The 21,763-nt window shown below is 37.1% G+C and overlaps 1 protein-coding gene across 1 annotated transcript in view; it reads left to right on the top strand.

The window, feature by feature from the left end:
* The window catches only part of SPHKAP (SPHK1 interactor, AKAP domain containing), a 119,223-nt gene that overhangs the window by 10,768 nt on the left and 86,692 nt on the right, over positions 1 to 21,763 (top strand). Inside the window, exon 2 of the mRNA XM_068543663.1 lies at positions 10,224 to 10,331. Within this exon, the coding sequence (XP_068399764.1) occupies positions 10,224 to 10,331 (108 nt within the window). The remainder of the gene's footprint in view (positions 1 to 10,223; positions 10,332 to 21,763) is intronic.

The following is a 21,763-nucleotide window of genomic DNA, read 5'->3' on the forward strand; positions in this document are numbered from 1 at the left end:
TCTTTTTCTTCTCTGATTGCTGTGGCTAAAACTTCCAAAACTATGTTGAATAATAGTGGTGAAAGTGGGCAACCTTGTCTTGTTCCTGATCTTAGAGGAAATGGTTTCAGTTTTTCACCATTGAGAATGATGTTGGCTGTGGGTTTGTCATATATGGCTTTTATTATGTTGAAGTAGGTCCCCTCTATGCCTACTTTCTGGAGGGTTTTTATCATAAATCAGTGTTGAATTTTGTCAAAAGCTTTTTCTGCATCTATTGAGATGATCATATGGTTTTTCTCCTCCAATTTGTTAATATGGTGCATCACATTGACTGATTTGCGTATATTGAAGAATCCTTGCATTCCTTGGATAAACCCCGCTTGATCATGGTGTATGATCCTTTTCATGTGCTGTTGGATTCTGTTTGCTAATATTTTGTTGAGGACTTTTGCATCTATGTTCATCAGTGATATTGGCCTGTAGTTTTCTTTTTTTGTGACATCTTTGTCTGGTTTTGGTATCAGGGTGATGATAGCCTTGTAGAATGAGTTTGGGAGTGGTCTCCCCTTTGCTATATTTTGGAAGAGTTTGAGAAGGATAGGTGGTAGCTCTTCTCTAAATGTTTGATAGAATTCGTCTGTGAAGCCATCTGGTCCTGGGCTTTTGTTTGCTGGAAGATTTTTAATCACAGTCTCAATTTCAGTGCTTGTGATTGGTCTGTTTATATTTTCTATTCTTCCTGGTTCAGTCTCAGAAGGTTGTGTTTCTCTAAGAATTTGTCCATTTCTTCCAGGTTGTCCATTTTATTGGCATATAGTTGCTGGTATTAATCGCTTATGATCCTTTGTATTTCTGCAGTGTCAGTTGTTACTTTTGAAAATGAAATGAAAAGTGTTACTTTTTCATTTCTAATTCTGTTGATTTGAGTCTTCTCCCTTTTTTTCTTGATGAGTCTGGCTAATGGTTTGTCAATTTTGTTTATCTTCTCAAAGAACCAGCTTTTAGTTCTATTGATCTTTGCTATTGTTTCTTTCATTTCTTTTTCATTTATTTCTGATCTGATTTTTATGATTTCTTTCCTTCTGCTAACTTTGGGGTTGTATTTGTTCTTCTTTCTCTGATTGCTTTATGTGTAAGGTTAGGTTGTTTATTTGAGGTATTTCTTGTTTCTTGAGGTAGGATTGTATTGCTATAAACTTCCTTCTCAGAACTGCTTTTGCTGCATCCCATAGGTTTTGGGTCGCCGTGTTTTCATTGTCATTTGTCTCTAGGTATTTTCTGATTTCCTCTTTGATTTCTTCAGTGATCTCCTGGTTATTTAGTAGCATATTATTTAGCTTCCATGTGTTTGTATTTTTTACAGATTTTTTCCTATAATTGATAAAAGGGTGAATTTTATAGGGATGTGATATCTCTATGAAGAAAATGTTACCTGCAGTAGAGATGCCACTGTTTATTGCAGAGCAAATAGGTAATAATATCTGATGAATAGCTGCCTTCATTCCTCCTTAACATCATTCTTGTCAACTCTCTGCCATCTTTAACACTCACTATGCAAATCTAATTGCCCTGCTCACATTACAATCTCTTTGTGCAAGAAAAATTTAATTGAGTTTCCTAGAAAAAGGCTAGAACAGCAATAGGGTCCTGGAGATCCTTCTCTGAGAGATACTCAGGACTCTATTAATGGACTTATCTGGCTTCCTTCATTTTATTGTTCTTCTTGCTTTTTCTTTCCTCATCTCCAACACACATTCATGAAAATTGTGTGCAACATTTGAAAGGATGATTTCTTTAGACGGTGTTTCCAAATCTTTTCCACATTATTATGCATATTTTTTTTAATAATAGTTGTTTGGAACTCTTGAATAAGCAGATGGCCAGAGGTGCTTGCCCTGCAATGGCCAACCCAGGTTCTCTCCAGCCTCCAGACAACTGAGAGAGTCAATGTCTCAAAATCCCAACACATCTTAACTTCTCTGAGTCTACCTGTTTGGGGGTGGGGGAACGATAAATCTCTGCTTTTGAAGAATGAGTTCATTGTTCTGTTGACATTATTCAATTAATTTTAAGCACCATTCTATCATTAATCATGATACATACATTAGGCAAATGTAGCATTTTGTGTTTGAAATTTTTCTCTTTAAGGGCTTTGATGCTTCTTACCATCATTATACTTAACAATTATCAGAAAATAAAATTTGACAATATTTGATAATACAGAAGTAGAAAATGGGAATCTTGCTCAACATAAAAATTCTTTGCAACCTTTCCATAAAATCTCTGAGGAAAACAAAAGCCTTGCAGAAAAAATACTCATATCATCTAATGGGAAGGACAAGACATGCATGCACATTCCAAAATTCTGAGATAAATAATTGTTTTCATCATGAAGAAGAGAGAAACATTTGATAGGGAAACGAGGTTGGTTTCAATTATATCTTGATAGCTGGGAAGGAACTTCTGGGGAAAAGTTCAGGGAGCTGGTGGAAAGATATGAGGAAAAGAATGTGCATTATAAAGACTAGGAGGTGGAGCTCTTTTAGTAATTGGGAGATTCTAGCAGAGGGTGTGTGCAGGGAAAGTATTGGAGACAAAGCCTGGAAAACACCTAAACTGGGCATAGTTCAGTATCCTGAACATTGGAGCTTAATACATATTCATGAAATGATTAACAAGTGGGAGCTGAATTAGGTTCTGTCTTGAATACTAGGCCATAGTTTGACAATAAGCCCATAAAATTTGAGGCTCACTGATAGCAAATATGTCCTTCCTTGTTCCCCAGGGCCTGGTCCGGTTTCCAGTAGGAATAGATGGTATAACACTAATGTTTATTGGGTCAATTAATCAATTGAGGTTAAGGTCTTGGGAGAGAATTACATAACATCAGTAATCATATTTGTGATAATAATAGCTATTTATTATTCACTATTCACTGTTTGTGAACACCTAAAGTAGTCAGATACTGTGTGTGTTTAGTATTTCTAATGTCTATTAAAAAATTCCTCATTGTGAGTGCAACACCGACCTCATTTTGTAGGTGGAAAAACTGAGTCTCAAAGAGGTTAAGTGACTGCCTTTGGCTGCACAGTTAATTAATGGAAAAACTGGAATTTGAAACCAGGTTTGTCTTCAAAGCCTAGTACTTATCTCTGATTCTGGTTTCAGTAAGCCAGATGGATTTGAGAGGTAAGGGGTGAAGGAGCTAGAAGAGACAGACCATTACAACGCTAACAATTGTAATTGTTAAGGACCCTGTGAGTATCCAGTCTTCCCTAATTGCCCTTCCCAAGTATCACCCCATCTCTTTTATTCTCTATCACTGCACCATGTTGAATTTCTTTATACTACCTACCACGATTTATAATTAAAAGTGTATTTCAGTGCTCCTTTATTTACTGCTGGGTTTCCATGCCAGATTTTAAGTTCCATAAATGTGGAGATCGGGTCTGCATTATTCACTATTGTATTACCCAGAGACTAGTCTATAGCATGTACTCAAATGTTAAGTGAATTAAAGAAAAAATTAGAGCAGAATATAAGACTAGAAACAGATGAAGAGGTGTTCCAGATGGCACAGACATTTCAAGCCAAGGTAAGAGAGACTTGTTCTTCCATTAACTGCAAATACAGAAGTCAGGGAGTCAGGTTTCTTTTAAGGGCCGGAATTGGGGAGGGAAGGGTTTGGGTTTAGACACAAAGAGTCCAAGGTGACAGCAGGAGATCCAAGAAAAATAACTAACAGCTAGAACTGTGAAAAGCCAAGCCCTAGAGAAAGGTCAAAGACGAAGTCGTAGACCAGTGAGTCATCCCCCCAGGTGGGAATTAGTGCCCTGAGAGTCAGTAAGATCTCCGAGGAAAAGGATTCTGAGGAGTGGGAAGAGCAACGCGCTGAGGCCCTATGCAGAGGGGATACTCCCTTTTAGGGCATCAGAGAGGAAAGCTAGTTAGAAAGAGAGACATGTTCTCTGAACCGTCTCCAACGTCCCCAGACAACTCAGATGCATCTTTCAACTTGACATGAGGGTCAAGTGCACAGTCTCAACCTTCCGCAGGTTGAACTGGCTACTCCATCCTGGGTGATCTCTGACACGGATCGTCCTGATCAAAGCACCTGCTTTCTCTTATCACGGGCCTGTCAGTGCTTGTTCTCCCCTCTTAGAGTTTAATTTCCAAGGCACAGCAGTCATTTTTGTTCATCTTAATTTTCCCGGTGTCAAACATCAAAAGAGTTCAGTGAACCTCTGTTGACCGAATATTGAGTGAAGGAGGAGATGAGAGAAGCAAGAGGGGTAAAATAAGAATGGAGCACCACAAATACAAATAAAGAGAAACTGCCAGGTGCTGTGCAGAGATCAAGAAAATGTTAAGATGGAAAATGTGTTGTCTAAATGTTACTGCATTCTCATAATAAAAGCCATCACCTATCAATCGCCTACTCTGGTAAGAGGGTAGTCCTTCATGAACCTTCTCTTATTTGAGCCTTGGAATAACTTTTTGAAGTGCCTTTAATCATCTTCCTGTAATAAATGCAAAAACTAAGTCCTGCAGAAGCTAAATGACTTGCCCAAGATCACTCGGTAAGTGATGAGATGGGAGAGAATATCAGCTCTGCCTCCAAACCTCTGTGACTAACCTTAAATTACTGTCTTCTCCTGTCTAATTACTTTTTTTTTTTTTCTGCTCAGCAATGTTTAGAGCTGTGTCCAGGTTACCAGGAGTCCATTTTCCCCTCCCCATGCCATATCAATACTAAATTCCTACAACTTGGTTCTCTATATAAAAAAGGAAAGTCACTGTACAAGAGAGCAAAACAATCTTTCTTCATTGTTTAGGACACTCATGAAATTTTAAGAGAAAATGTGCCATTGTTATTTCAAACTAGTGAATGCACAGCATGTTTATTATTAGCTCTTCATCTGAAATAATTGAACCTGCAGCTAAAAATAGCAGATAAATGAATGAGCCATTGAGAGGCTGGTGAGTTTTTCTCTTTCCCTCCCCCGCATCAGAAAGTGACTGTCTCAGCAGGGAGATTATATTCCTAAAGCTTCAAAATCATTAAATTCTCAAGCACATATTCTTCTTTCAAGCATTCCTCTTTTTCTAATGGCTTGGCTAAACCATTACACCAAAAGCTTTTCACAGGTTAAAATTGCTTAACATATGATTCTAAGTGGTTTACTGAAGCCTGCATTTTTATTTTCTTTGCTTATTTGGCTCTTAATGTATTTGGGAATTGGAACAGCAGAAGGAATGAAAGGAGGAGGAAGGCAGAGAATTACTGATGTTCCATGTAGAATGGCCCTTCAGATCACATGATTTAATTGTACACAAAGGACAAACTGAGGCTGGGAGCTGGTGGGTAGCCTGACCACACAGACAGCAGGGTCAGGACTGGCACTCAAAGCTCCTGACCACCCAGACCAGGCCCCTGAGGGAGAGATGGGTAAATCCATAGACATATGTTTGGTAGAATCCAAGGATGAGAAATTATGTAATTTTACCAGCTCTCAGTGGAGCCATGGCTAATGGGGGCTTTGGGACCAGAGAGCCTGGCTCAAATGCTAGCTCTCCACTAGCAAGAAAATTATTGACCCCTCTAAGTCTGGGCAAACAGAATAATCATTTTTATAATAGCAAATATTTATTGAGCACTTGCTATATGCCAAGCACTGTTTTAAGCGCATTTCACGTATTAGCCCTCAAATTCTACCTCATAAGTCTAGAAGTTTAATTCAGATAACAACTATTAGGGCCTTAGCCCAGAGAGTTCTCAATTAAATGTATTATTTCTTGGTCAATAATGAACGAATGTAAGTATTAAATAATTAATAATCTCTACATATCAATGAAATGTATTTTAATTATTGATAAGATCAAATAAACTTTTTTAAATTATGATGAATAAAATTCACATTTTAAAATTACACTGTGAATGAATATTCTCATGAAAGATGTTCTCCTCAAAACATTTGTTCTTAAGCAATTGACAGGTTTAGGTGGCACTTTAAATTTCACTTCCTTGCTCTGACATTTCTGTTTCCTCTAAAGCAAAGATGCACCTTTGAGAAGACACTCAAGATCCAAAGGATATGGAATAGCCAAGTGGGAAGCCTTTCTAGCATTTTCCACTGAGTAAGCAGGTCCATAAAGCTGTCGACTTTTTCCCCCTTCTTAGGATAGGGCAGAACAAGATCTTTGTATATTTTTAGTTATTATTTATGTTTAAAATAGATGCAAAAAATGCCCTAATAGTAGAAGACTCAACAAATTAATCTTTCTGTGCTATTTCCCTATATTAGAGAAGTTCAACACAGGAGAAATCTGTTAGGTAGCTGACAATTCTCTCAGTCCGCCTCATCATGAGACAGTCTTTTTCATGGCCTTGGGAATCTTGCAGTGTGGAAGTGTCAGGCTGATGTCTTTCGGCATTTCCATCTCTGACTCTCTGTGCTTCACCTGGAAAATATGCCAGTCCAGCCCACCGCTTTTCTGGAAGACCTAAGTGAATTGTGTCTGAACTCTGCCCCCCTCTTAGGGCTGACTTAAGACAGGAATAATTCATAAGCTCCGATAAGTGGCAGTTGTTTTCTCCTGTTGACACACAGTTTGTTGCAACCATCATACATGTGCCTTGAATACGTTAGAATACAGAAAAGGTCCAGGGCCTAATTTCTGTGGAGTGAGCTTTGAAATGGCTAAGAAGGGATTTTTAGTCAGAGAAGTTATTAAACTGCATTGCAGAGTATTCTTTAATTATTTATTTATTTATTTTTGGCTGTGTTGGGTCTTCGTTTCTGTGCGAGGGCCTTCTCCAGTTGCGGCAAGCAGGGGCCACTCTTCATCGCGGTGCGCGGGCCTCTCACTATTGCAGCCTCTCTTGTTGCGGAGCACAGGCTCCAGACGCGCAGGCTCAGTAATTGTGGCTCACGGGCCTAGCTGCTCCGCGGCATGTGGGATCCTCCCGGACCAGGGCTCGAACCTGCGTCCCCTGCATTGGCAGGCAGACTCCCAACCACTGCGCCACCACGGAAGCCCCAAAGTATTCTTAAAGGGTATGTTCATTTGATGCTTCCATTTAAAATCTCTAACATTATTATGATGCAGAGTAAACGTAGTTATGTTTACAAAAATTAGAGGCACATAACGCTTCAGAAACATACCCCAAATCACACCCATCTGTAGGGGTTATGCAAGGCAACATTGTTAAATGATTTCACTCGCAGACTTGGTATCTTCAAAACCGAATTCAAAGTCCAGCTGTGAGCAGCTTGGGGCAGGAACTCAAATCTCTCTGAACCTCAAGGTCTTCATCTGCAAAATGACAATAGCCATGAAGATCCTTCTCTTTAATTCCTCCCTTATAGTATTGCACTAAGGATTAAATTTAAAAGTAATAAAAAAATAAATATATGAAAAATTTAACACATTTCTCAGCACATTCTAAGCACACAAAAAATAGTAGCTGCAACCATTAATACTACAAAATGTTGAACTGAAGTTACACCTTAGGTCAGAATATTTGCTGAAGAAAATTTGTCTTCATACATCTGAAATGCTTTCAGTCCACTAATTTCAGGCAAAGGCATCCAATTTTCTATTTTCCTTTGAAGTTCGTATCAAATATTAACAATGAGAACCGTGTATTGAGAGGATGACTTGTCATCTTGCATGCTGCAGTGTTTGACACTTGTCATCTCACTGAATACCCCAATGATCCCCCCCACCAGGTGGGTGTTACTCTCTCCATTCACAGGTGTAGAAACCTAGACTCAGGATTTTAGGCAACCACCCAAGGTCTTCCTGCTACTAATGACCAGGTTTGGATTTCAACGCAGTTAGATCACTAATGTCCATTCTCTTAAATTCTATTCTAAATATGCTGAAAGTAAAAGTGAATGGCAGTGGAGGAGGTGGACTGAGAAGACTTTTCTTCTTTAAATAAAGTTAGTCTAGATCAATGGTTCTCAATTTTATTTTTTTTGGAATCAAAATTCCTTTGCACACTAAAAATGTTGGGGGACCTCATGAAGCTTCTGATTGTAGGGTTTATACTTACTGATATTTTCCATATTATAAATTAAAGTTAAGAAAATTTCCACACGTAAGCAATATCATATGATATTTGTCTTTGTCTGACTTACTTGCAGAATCAAAAAAAAAATGATACAAATAAACTTATCTGCAAAACAGAAACAGACTCACAGACTTAGAGAACAAACTTATGGTTACAATAGGGGAAAGGTGGGGGGGAAGGATAAATTGGGAGTTTGGGGTTGACATATCAATACTCTGTAATAACATACATGGGAAAAGAATTTGAAAAAGAATAGGTACATGTAAACTGAATCACTTTGCTGTACACCTGAAACTAACACAACATTGTTAATCAACTATACTTCAATATAAAATAAAAATTATAAAAAACAGCTTTTGCTATATACTAAATTGTATTTTCAGCATATTTTGATGCCACATAGAAAGAAATGAAAATACTGAAGCTTAAAGAAACTAAATAAAGTTATAATTCATAGAAAAAAAGCTAAGAAAATTCTAAATATGTGTAACTTTAAAATAACAGTAACAATTTAAATAACCATAATTTATTATTTGAAAATAATTTTAAAATAATAATAAACACATTACATGTTAACATACATATTTTTATGGAAAATATCTATGTTTTCCAAAACAAAGCATTTTAGTGAGAAGAGTAAATTCATCTTACATTTTTAGCAAATCTTCTTAATATCTGACTTAAAAGAAGACAGCTAGACTCTCCTATTTGCTTCTGCAGTCAGCCTGTTACACCATCACACCTCGTGTGGACCCTGGAGAATTCCACTCAGTACTCATGAGATAATTCGAATGAAAAGGGCGAATAAGATCTTAGTATTATAATAAGCATAGTTTGACTGCTGGACTCTCTGAAAGATCTCAGTGACCACTAGGGAGTCCCAGCTCACACTTTAAGAACCACAGTTTAGATAAAATCTTGAAGAGACCTGAGAGGTTCCATTGCCAACTTGAGTCTGCAGTGATAACTGAAGTGCATCATTCAATTACCTTCTCATCAAAGTGTCTCTTTGTACTGTTCTGGAAAAGAATGATGAACATTTGTCATCTCCAGGAATAATAAACATTGAGTGGGAAAAATATTTAAAAAGTAATAATATCACTTAGCTGAAACAAAAATGTTATAGAAAAATGTGTCAGACATATTTGGTTAACTCAACATGCAGAGACAAAAATTAATGTACTTTTATCTTTATAGAACAAAAGAAGACAATCCTTCACTGTGCAAATGAAATGTAATTGAAGTGTCATTCTATTTTTGTGGCATTAACCAAACTGACTAAATGTGTTATATTACTTAAGTGAAGGTAGTTGTCAAATAGTAGCAGACATGTACCCTAATAAAGCAGAGGGTACCAGGAGAGCATTGGAAATCTTATACAAGATGAGAAAGATCCTATACAATATTTGAATAGAGTTAAGACATATCAGAGGTTGAGTCATTTGTTTGTTTATGAGATTGCATCTTCAAAATGTTTTGGCTCAGAAATGCAATTTTTCTTCATTGCTTTAAAATCAAAGCCCAGAAACAGGGCATTTGTAAATCACAGTCGGTGTTGTTCATTTATGTATTGAAATTGATTTTGCTTTACCATACTGCTTCTACAAGGGAAAGGGTTGTTGTAAGACACTTACTTATTCCTAATAATTTTAAAATTTAATATAGTATCCTAAGTGTTCCAGAAGAACTGTGCCCTATTTCACAGATATACTAGCAAAGCTGAAGAACTAAAGAATCATAATTTCGGTAACAGTATTGCACCAAATGGAGAAACTACATTTTTTAATCGAAAATTGTCATATTGTAGAATGTAAAAGAGTTCCAACACTAAATGAAGTCTGATTCCCCATTGCCAATTGAACCATACCCAGAAAAAATCACTTGATTGCAAATTATGCAAAAGTCACAGGTACACTGAAATTTCCAGATGTTGAATTAGATGAGAGAAGAAACAACAGTATTCACTTCAATGTATCCCTCTAAAGTGGGTTCCTGGTTGAATATTTTACACATTCTAGAGGTGCTGTTATCCTGGAAGTTTTTTCTAATATCCAGATGCTCTGAGGCAAACAAAACAATTACAGATTCTTCAGAAAAGAGTTCCTTGTTTAAATAGAAAATCTTGCCAATAACACTGAGAAGTTTGTCTTGGTTCCCTCAGGTTCTCCGCAGCAACAGCCTGCTGGAATCTACAGACTACTGGCTGCAGAATCAGAGGACGCCCTGCCAAATTGGTTTTGTGGAAGACAAGTCTGAAAACTGCGCTTCTGTAAGTAAACACAACTCTGGGGATGCAGGCTGAGAAAGTGGGAAGTCGGGCATATGTAGTCATACCAAGGACATAATCATTAAGTACAAGATTTGGAAAGCATCCTTTGGAAAATACATAACTGGTTTATACAGTGTTAACAAAATAACAGGCAGAAGCTCATGATTCTTCTGCTTTGCTCATTTCAACAGGTAAATTAATCTTATCATTTCTCTGAAAAGGAAAAACGATGTTTTCGTTTTCAAAACTGACTGTGTAAAAGATTCAGAAATAGCATCGTATGATGAGAAGTAAAAGCCTATTCAAGAGTGCTCTTGGATTCTTTTCAATATATTTTATAACTCCTACTAGTAGGTATTTTCCAACATGAAAACTGTGTAAAAATGTTCTACCATTCTTATAAGTTATAGTCATTATTTGAAAACATTTTCAACATAAGAAATGTACAGGCATGCTTTTTAATATTATATACTGGATCTGAGCTTTACGTATAAAACCCTCCTTTTCAAGGGAAGAGACGTCCTTATAGATAAATATTTCTTGTGGCTTAGAATGTAAGGGCGTATTGTTGGTACGAGAAATCAACAACGTGATTTCTGCTTCCTATATGTTCTACAAAACTATATGTTTCATTTTAACTGCAATCACCTAGCTCTTATGGGGTCATGATTACAGAGACTGGGGGAGAATATTTCCAAAGAGGAGAGAAATGTAATTCTCATGACTAAGTTGAGAGCATCAGCTCTGAGCTATTCCTGGAGGTAAGTTGCAGGCCAGCATTTCTGTTAAAAGAAAAAAAAAGGAAGCTGAAAATGGGATGGAGGAGCTTTTTATATATAATGAGCAGAACCAGAACGGGCAGACAGGATGTAAAACATTTCACACTGCAGAGTCTCATAGCACAAGGAAAGCAGAGTCCATTCAACAGACTTAATTCAATCTCTTTGTTTAGGCAAAATGATTTTGATCCTGCTATTTTGGGGACTTTTTAATCCCTTGTCCAGAAAACCAGCTGATGGCTAAAAATCTTTGGCGAAAAACGAAAAAGGATTTAGGTGGCAAGTAATTTAACAGCGATATCTTCTTTGCAAATTCAATTCTGAGATGAGGTGGAAAATTCAGGCATTTGCTGATATGGATCTCTAATTACACAGCTTTGAATTGTAAAAGGAAGAGAAATGGAGAGTAAAAGCTATCAGCATCTACACTTTAGTCAAAGTTGTCATCCAAGCAGCTCCTGTATTAAGGAGTCTGCCATTTGGAGAAGGCACCAAAGTTGGGGCACTAAAAATTGTGTAATAAAGGGCAAAGAGGCCTTTTCTAAACTTTATATTTTTGGAATCTATATTGCAGCTCTACAATTAGAAATGGTAAATTTATAGCCAAATTTAAGATTACCATTGGATCTTCCTAAGTATAAGAAAACTCTACTCACAACCCCACCAATCCCAATGAACTCAAATTTGGACTTAAAACTGTATGACTTTCTTTCTTAATTCTTTGTCCCTTTATAGTTTCAGATGACATCAGTGAGCTTGAGCTAGCTGATTCATACTGACTTTATGGTTCTTTCTATACTTCCCCAAAGGGGAAAAATCTAAACACAAGTAAAAGGCATACTGGAAGGTTAGTTTTCCTGCAAGAGTTTGTAATAAATGAAACTGACGCAAATGTTAAAAATTATCCATGACTCTAAACTTTAAAAAAATTGCAGAATCCCTATGAAAAATGAACCCTAATCTCTCAAAAAGTATCTTGTAGTTACTTTTTCTTAGTTTATGAGTCCTTTTGTCTCTTTCTGACTTGGCACAGATTTCTAGGGTGAGGAGAAGAAACAGAATCCAGAGCTGGACATTGCTGAGGGGAAGCTATTATCTAGAGGAAAATAGAGTTGATCTACAGCAATGCTTGACAGGACAAGGATCTCTTGATCAAAACAGCCATACACAAGGAAGGAGTCACTAAGATGGTCAGGGAAAAAGTACTTAATTCCTTTTCAAAACAAATTACCCACAAAAGGATAACAATGAAGTTGTAATTTAAATTAAAAAATAGAACTGTATTTTAAAATAATATCTTCATTAAAGTTTAATTTTAAAAATCAGTCTAATGAAATAATCCCAAATCTAAATCTATTAACAAATAATCACAACAGATTCTGAGGAACCTGTAGCAAAGCTGTCCCATATTTTATTGCTTTATACTCTATTCATAACTCTGGGGTACCCTACCCTATGTTCATTGTTGCTTCTTTAACTCATTTCTTCCTGATCAAACTTAGTAGCCAACTTTTTTATATCCAATTTTGATTGGCTTGGTATCCATCATACCAAACTCCAAGTATCTGGATTTGCAGTTTCTTAGAACTAAGTGCCTCCGAGGACCAATGTTTTCTGAATTGAAGATGTTCATTTAGAATTTTTATTGAGGGACAATCTCAGGCATAGAAACCCTTCAGGGTGTTATGGGCATGGGTCAGTACAGCTGTTTGTTCTCAAGCATCAAACAAGCTTCAAAGTAAGTTTTGGTCATTATCTCAATAGAGAACTGCTTTCATTTCACAGGTAAAATGAGGTGTCTTAGTGAAGAGCAGTTTGAAGCTGTCAGAAATGGGCACTCTGTAATGACCTATATGAGAAAAGAATCTAAAAAAGAGTGGATATATGTATATGCAGAACTGATTCACTTTGCTGTACAGCTGAGGCTAACACAACATTGTAAATCAACTATACTCCTATAAAAAATTTTTTAAAAATAATAAAATGTTTAAAAAAGAAATACTATAGGCCAGCCAAACATGAAGTCTGACTCAGAAGGCCCCTGAAATTTACCCTTAAATTTTTTTCAAAAGATATCAAATATGAAAACTGTGGTTTTGTTTTTGTAAATAGAGTTCTCCAATCAAACTATACAATTTTATTTTATTTCTGATTTGCCATTCTGAGAAAAAAAATCATATACCAACCTTCACCGTGTTCTTTTTTTAACCTAATTATTTAAAAGGGAAATGTGGAGGAGGATAATGAAGTTGGAAGCCAATGTTCAAACCCAACAGCAGAAGCATTATCTTAGTAGAGGTCCTTAACATGAGTGGTAGGATTTGGACTTTTCAGGGCCCCTGACTTTTTTAAATTAAAAACTAATTTAATTACTTTTTGAGGCCCTATTGCTTTTTACTAGAATTTAATTTTTTATATTTCAAGAACCATCTTTTGGTTTAATGCTTCATTAAAATTACCTTGACAATTCACATTCTTTCTTTCTTTTTTTTTTAATTTGAACAGACTTATATTTACAAAAGAAATTGAACATATAGTTTTCTTTTCTTTTTTTTTTTTAACTGGGGTATAGTTGCTACTCATAGTTACAGTCAGACTTTTTCCTTACTGATCATTTTAAGACTTTAGGCTATCATCACCCCGCAAGTAGATTATAGCCTCTAGAATGCATTTTAATCGATGAATCATGGCATTTGAAAATGTGTTACATTTGCCATAAATTTGTAAATAAATGAATCAGATTCTCAAGTAGCCTTCAACATTCCATACATGATATTGTATAACTACGAAGATGTTTGACAGCTGTTCAGTGAGTCTCTGATGCGAATGCAACCCAGTGGCAACAATAACAAAATATCTTGAATGACTGCTTTTTATTTTATATTATTTCTCCAAATATGTCTGGACCTAGTCTATTCTGAAACTTAATAGAAAAGTTAAAGAAGAGACAAACACCCCACTTGATAAGCTGGTCTATGGAAAAATCTAGATTTACATGATTAAGGAAATATATAATTATAGAACTGTGAAAAGACATTTACATTATCTATTCCAGATATTTGCCAAGTTTTCAAACAACTTTTAATGTCTTCTTTTTTCCTAAAAAAATCAACTTTTGAACTTATTTTTTAATTCTTTAGACTTACAGAAAAATTGCATGAAGAGGGCAAAGAATTCCCAGATTCCCTAAATGCTAAAATTTTACTGCATTAGCTTTACCCTCTCCTTTGTGCATGCATTTATTGATACTTCTGTGTGTAAACATACATATATGATTCTTTTCTAAAACTTTTGAGAATGACATGATACCCCTTTATCCCTACATACTTTAGTGTGAAATGTAAATATTTTAAACTCAGGTTGAGCCCAGAGTTCCAGAAGCCCTTGTTTAGGCTACTAATTCAGTTCATTTACTCTGTTTACTGCCTCAAGGAATTACAATGTATATCTAAGCAATATTCTTTAAATATTTATTCAACGATTTTCAAGGAGAAGCTAAATGCTGCCTGCATAAAAGTGAAAAATCAAACAATGGTGGCAGAGTCAGCCAGACTGAACAAAACAGAAGCTCTAGATAAAACAGACAAAGCAAGTCTGCACTGGGGCAGTAGAGCGGGTCCGTGTGACCTCACCTCACCCTGGGCAGTAGCTCCAGACACATTTTAAAAATCCAAGAGTCCCAGAGAAAACTTTTGAGTCTCAGTCAAATGAGAGTTCCACTGAACCTTCCCAAGGTTCTAGAAGCCAATAAATTAGAAAGGACACTTTATTGGGAAGCATGACACAGAGGGATGGTAGAGAAAAGAGTCTGCCACCAAAGAAACTAGGTGGCTCTATATCCACGAAAGTCATATGTAAGAAACCAAAACCTAGAAAAGTGATCAATAAAACTGAGAAGGAGCTTTTGATAAATAATTTGAGGGCTGAACTTAAAGTGTGTGGCCAAATAATACAGTAGTAATTTGGAGGTAGGTCTTAGACCTAGTCCATAACATTTATCAATGTCTTAGATCCTGAAACTATTAAAGAGAAACATTTTATAAGTTTATTTTGATTGAAAATTGAGTCCAAGATCTATCTTATAAGTTGTAGGTAAAATGTTACATAATAAAAATTAAGATCATTGACTTTGTTTACTGCCTCAAGGAATTGCAATGTATATCTAAGCATTAAATAAGTGGATTGAGACTTCCAATAATTCATAATAGAAATAAAAGCTCACAGTGTAATTATTAATTTAAAATATGCTTCAAAACTGTACATACTGTATATTAAACAGGACATGTTCTTAGAAGAAAACATAGGCAGAACACTCTATGACATAAATCACAGCAAGATCCTTTTTGACCCACCTCCTAGAAAAATGGAAATAAAAACAAAAATAAACAAATGGGACCTAATGAAATTTAAAAGCTTTTGCACAGCAAAGGAAACCATAAACAAGACGAAGACAACCCTCAGAACGGGAGAAAATATTTGCAAACAAAGCAACTGACAAAGGATTAATCTCCAAAATATACAAGTGGCTCATGCAGCTCAATATCAAAAAAACAAAAACCCAATCCAAAAATGGGCAGTAGACCTAAATAGACATTTCTCCAAAGAAGATATACAGATTGCCAACAGACACATGAAAGAATGCTCAACATCACTAATCATGAGAGAAATGCAAATCAAAACTACAATGAGGTATCACCTCACACCAGTCAGAATGGCCATCATCAAAAAATCTAGAAACAGTAAATGCTGGAGAGGGTGTGGAGAAAAGGGAACCCTCTTGCACTGTTGGTGGGAATGTAAATTGATACAGCCACTATGGAGAACAGTATGGAGGTTCCTTAAAAAACTAAAAAGAGAACTACCATATGACCCAGCAATCCCACTACTGGGCATATACCCTGAGAAAATCATAATTCAAAAAGAGTCACGTAGGCTTCCCTGGTGGCGCAGTGGTTGAGAATCTGCCTGCCAAAGCAGGGGAGACGGGTTCGAGCCCAGGTCTGGGAAGATCCCACATGCCGCGGAGCAACTAGGCCCGTGAGCCACAACTACTGAGCCTGCGCGTCTGGAGCCTGTGCTCTGCAACAAGAGAGGCCGCGACAGTGAGAGGCCCGCGCACCGCGATGAAGAGTGGCCCTGGCTAGCTGCAACTAGAGAAAGCCCTCGCACAGAAACGGAGACCCAACATACCCAAAAATCAATCAATCAATCAATCAATTCATAAAAAAAAAAAGAAAGAGTCACGTACCCCAATGTTCATTGCAGCACTATTTATAATAGCCAGGACATGGAAGCAAGCAACCTAAGTGTCCGTCGACAGATGAATGGATAAAGAAGATGTGGCACATATATACAATGAAATATTACTCAGCCATAAAAAGAAACAAAATTGAGTTATTTGTAGCGAGGTGGATGGACCTAGAGTCTGTCATACAGAGTGAAGTAAGTCAGAAAGAAAAAAACAAATACCGTATGCTAACACATATATATGGAATCTAAAAAAAAAAAAGAAGCGGTTCTAATGAACCTAGGGGCAGGACAGGAATAAAGACACGGACATAGAGAATGAACCTGAGGACATGGGGAGGGGGAAGGGTAAGCTGGGATGAAGTGAGAGAGTGGCATGGACACATATACCTTACCAAATGTAAAATAGATAGCTAGTGGGAAGCAGCCGCATAGCACAGGGAGATCAGCTCAGTGCTTTGTGACCACCTAGAGGGGTGGGATAAGGAGGGTGGGAGGGAGACGCAAGAGGGTGGGGATATGGGGATATATGTATACGTATAGCTGATTCACTTTGTTATTCAACAGAAACTAACACAACATTGGAAAGCAATTATACTCCAATAAAGATGTTAAAAAAAAACAAACACAGGACATGTTAATGGATTGAATGAAGGAAAGATAAGTCAAGGATAACTCCTACGATTTTGGCATAAGCTCCTAGGTGGATGGAAGTTTCATTTACTGTGATGGGGAAGACTGAGGGAGGGGGGAACTGGCTGGAGGTAGGAGGAGGGGGATGGTGCTGGGTGTCTCTTAGTCATCCAAGTGGAAATCCAGCTTGGTAGTTGGATTACAAGTGGGAATTTTTGGCACGATCAGGGAGAGAGAGAAGAGATTTGAGGGTCTTCAGGGTGACCGTCAGAAAGTAGAGAAGATCAGTCACACCAGGAAGAATGTGTGGATGAAGAAAGGAGCTTATATCTGAGCGCTGGGGTGTTCTGATAAGTGCACATACAGGGATCTCTATCTTTCAGGGTCCCCCCAGAAGCAAGGGATTATTTGTGAAGCGTGTAAGCCGAGTTTCAAGTACATAATAAAGTATTTTAGTGGTATTTTTGCCACTAAAAATACAGACAGATGAATAAACCTGAGCGTAATTTTAAACCTGGGTGTTCAGACCATTTCTTAAATTTTTAAAAATCCGTTTTGACAGAAGAATGCATTATTATAATAGCTCAGATTTGGTTTGAGTTTCAATTTCCATACAATTTCTGCAATTACAGCAAATTTCCTTTGAGTTGAAAGCCAATCAGTCAAGAAAAACCAACAACAATAAACAGTGTTTCTCATTAAAATACCTTTAAGCTTCAAGGATATTGACTACATAATTTAGATATCTTTTTAGCAGAATTATTTGTTTGGTTTAACCTGTCTTTCTTAATCAATTTTTCCAAAGTCCCAGGAAAACTAGTTAGAAGTAATAGCGTTAATTTTTTTTTTCACAACTTAGAGACTGAAGTTTAAAAACAAATAAATAAATAAGAGGAAGAAATACAAAAGTGGGCCTGGCTAATGACCACCATAGGATGTCTGTTTTCAGTTCCAAGCCTCTGGAGTACTATTTCTCTCTCTTATAACAATGAGACAAGCTCACCCTGGGCCTTTATTAGGAAATGAGAAAGTGCTACAAGCAGAATTCCTGCCCTTCCATCCTTGGATATCACACTCTTTTTAAGGCCAGAGACAGCCCTCACTGTATATTCCAGACAGTACCTGGCATGTCAGCTGGTCCATAGCACCTGTGATGTTGGTGGAGTTTAATTGGATTATCTGGAGTCATTCAATGTACTTGCCAGAAGCATCTGAACTGGCTGAAACGAGTGAAGGAAACTTTGCCCATTGCTAAGTTATGCCTCAGGCTTGCTTTAATAGTATATAATCAGTTAAGCAGACAGTCTGTCAGCAGTGAGTAGGGTAGTTTTGCTAAGTACCCAGGGATGAATTCTTCTAGGGAGGGTCTCTCAACCTTCAGCACCATCACCGTATTAAGCTGGATAATTCTTCGTTGCAGGGGCTTTCCTGTTCATCATAGGCTATTTAACAACATCCCTGGCCTCTACCCACTAGATGCCAGTAGCACCTACTCTCCAGTTGTAACAACTAAAAATGTCTCCAGGTATCACCAACTTCCCCTGGCTGGGGAAGGTGGGCAATGGGCAGTATCACACCCAGTTGCAACTACCTCTCTCAAGTTTCTGAAATTTTAATCTCTAGTCTCCCCTAAAGTACCTCCTATTCATGTGTTTCAAACTGAGCTGCCACCTCTCTCTTGCACAGACATGGAAAGGAAAGAGCCTCTGCTTCCCCCAAAAGATCCCAGTCCTCCTGTAGCTCTCATCAAAGGCCATGTGCACTCGGAGGAAGGACTGAAAGTGAAAGGTTCATGAGACAGTCAAAGCCGGTTCAGGACACCTGCCTGTAGGTCAAGATCAACTAATTTATGGCTCTTGCTTCTACCACCAAACAGAATTCAGTACCACTTGGACATCCCAGGCGACTAATTTTTAGACTGAGATGTATTATTTTTACTTATAACTTATTTTCTTTCTTTTATCAAATATAATGCAATTTCATAACAGAACATTTGAAAGCAGTAAGAAAGAAAAGCTCCCTAACTCTACTAGTTAATGGATCTACTCTTGACACTGGTTATTTCCTTCCACACTTTTCCCCACAAGCTAAAAAGAGCAGGCAGGTCGATTCACCTTGATTCCAAATGCTAATACAGGTCTTGGGTTGAAGATCTTCTAATATTTCAAAATAAGTCAGAAATCTAGTTTTCTACATGAAATCTGATTTCTAAATGTTGGCCAGCAATAAAACTTTCTTTCAAAACAGACCACCCGTATCAGATGGAATCAGCTGGTGGGACTCGTTTCTGACATCTGTCATTTCATCTTGTGTCCACCTGGCCTCATTCTTGTTACCTGCTAACTTCTATTTGCATTTGAATTTAGGATCTCTGTCACTAAACAATCTCTCAAGTGCTTTCCAGCTCAAAAATTGTATGAGTCCAGGACCAAGTATATCACTAGAACTTCCTTTCTCATTACCTGAATTAGCTTGTCCAAAATGTTACCACTCTCCACAAGTAGACAATACCACCCTCTGTGGCCTTATTCTCAGAGGATGATTTAGAAAATACAGTCTTACCTAACCTGAAATATAAAGGACAGTGGACATGAATTATACCAATTTATTTATATGTGTATATAAATATATAATGTGTATTCTATTGAAATATATTATATATATAAATATACATTACATATATACACTATATACATATTATATATATATATATATATATTTCTGTTGAAATGTTTTTCTGGTAAGTAAGCAATTGACTTCATGAAGACCTAACAAAGAAAGAATGGTCCAAAAGTTAAAAATCAATCCTGTAAGTACATTTGCACCCAAACATCCAGTTCAATATCCTCCACCATCTGCCTTTCCAAATTTGCCTCTCAGTCAGCCCTCACTTCCCCGCACCACCCTTTCCCTGTGTTCATTAGAATACTTGCCATTCTTCAAACACCTATGTCCCTTTGCCCATTCTATTTCTGTACTCCAGGCTGCCCTGGAACCAGCCTGCTGCCTCAAAAATTCTTACAGACTTGTCAGTCAATCTGTGTTTATGCAAAACAGTCATTTCAACTTTTTTATCAATTTTTAATCATTACTTATTCAGGACAATTTGGGTAAAAATATTGCATTATTTCTTTCAGATTAATTCCTGGGGGACTTACTGTAATTTCCTGCATTACTGACTTCACTTGGAACTGACGGCTAGTTTGTCAATTACTTCAATATTGTATTCCTTCAAAATTGCTTTGTCTTAAAAGAGAACAAATGTCATCATTCTTAAATGAAAGTACTCTTCACCACAGCATTCTTACATGTACACATATATTTACATATATACTTCTCCTCCTTCCTCATAAATACTTATGTTACTCCGAATCCTCTTTAAAAAGCAAATATTAAAACAAGTAAAACACTTCCTTTGACCCTATCTCCCTGTGAAACCACTCACCCTATGTTCCTCGTTTTCTTGACCACCAGACTTAAAAACTAACAAAAAGGGTATTGTCTCTACTATCTGGCTACCATCTGGCTATCTTACCTTTCTGCTGAAATTGCTCTTATTTGTGACAGCAAATCCACTCACATGTTGTCACTGCTTATGTTCCTTAGCTTTGAGCAGAACTAACTAAACATATACCCCACCCAGCTTCTGAAGACTGGCTATTTTTTCCATGGCTTCAGGAACATCATTCTCTCTTTTAATTATTTCCTTACCTCTAGGATCATTTCTTCTTTGTCTTATTCCTAGACTTCTGCTCCCCACAACCTTGCACTTAAATGTGGCTCTTCCCAAAGGTCTTTGCAAAAGCCTGTCCTGTCTTGCTCACAGCTCTCACTGGACCATTCATCCTTACCTCACGGCTTCAGCCACATCTGTATACCAATGGCCACCATCTCAGGACTGCAGACTTATTTCTAAGTGCCTGTTAGATACACCCACCTGAAAATCTCAAAAATAACCCATAGTCAACATAACTTGGGTACATATCCAAAGATATGTTCCTCCTCCCCAAATTTCTATTGATGGTTTTGTAATCTACACATTTTCCCAAGCTATAATCCTCAGGATCACACTCATCTTATTTTTCTCCCTCACGCTTCATCTCTAATTGGTTATCAAAAGTTGCTTTTATTTTTCAGTTCTGGCTGTGCCTTTTCAGCCCCACTGTCACTATTTTATTGTTTAATGCCCCACATATTTCTTCTAAATATTTAATGTGCAAAAATCTAAAGCAAACACAGAAAGCAAAAATCAAAAAAAACAAAGAAGTCCTTAGCAACCTTAAAAGGCCACTGATATCTTGGTATCTTTTTCTCCTGAATTCCTTTGTAGCATCAAATTCCTAGACTTAACTTTAAGATTCCAGTGGTACAAATAATTACATTACCAGTCCCCTACTACCACCCTCCACGTCGTATAATTCCTCCAGGGACTGCTGAGTCAATTCAGTATCTAATTCAAGACCATGACTCTAGTTTTTAATTGAATTGAAGATGAATTCCAAGGGAATATGAATATGATTCACCACTGTTATCCCAGTTTTTAAAGTACTACGCTAAATGACAGGCCAATGAAGAAGCACTTTGACATTGGTACTGTTTGACACTGTGAACACAATCACAACATGGATTTGACAGAGCCTAGTGGTAGCAACAAAATAAAATAGCTCTCGGTGAGTGTATTTACATCACAGGTTAAACAAACAGAATGTACTAGAGTTCTCCTATTCTGCCAAACTAAGTGACTAAAGCTCCATTGGTGAAATTGCAGAACCC

Source organism: Eschrichtius robustus, chromosome 5 (assembly GCF_028021215.1).
Source record: "Eschrichtius robustus isolate mEscRob2 chromosome 5, mEscRob2.pri, whole genome shotgun sequence".
NCBI classification, from domain to species: domain Eukaryota; kingdom Metazoa; phylum Chordata; class Mammalia; order Artiodactyla; family Eschrichtiidae; genus Eschrichtius; species Eschrichtius robustus.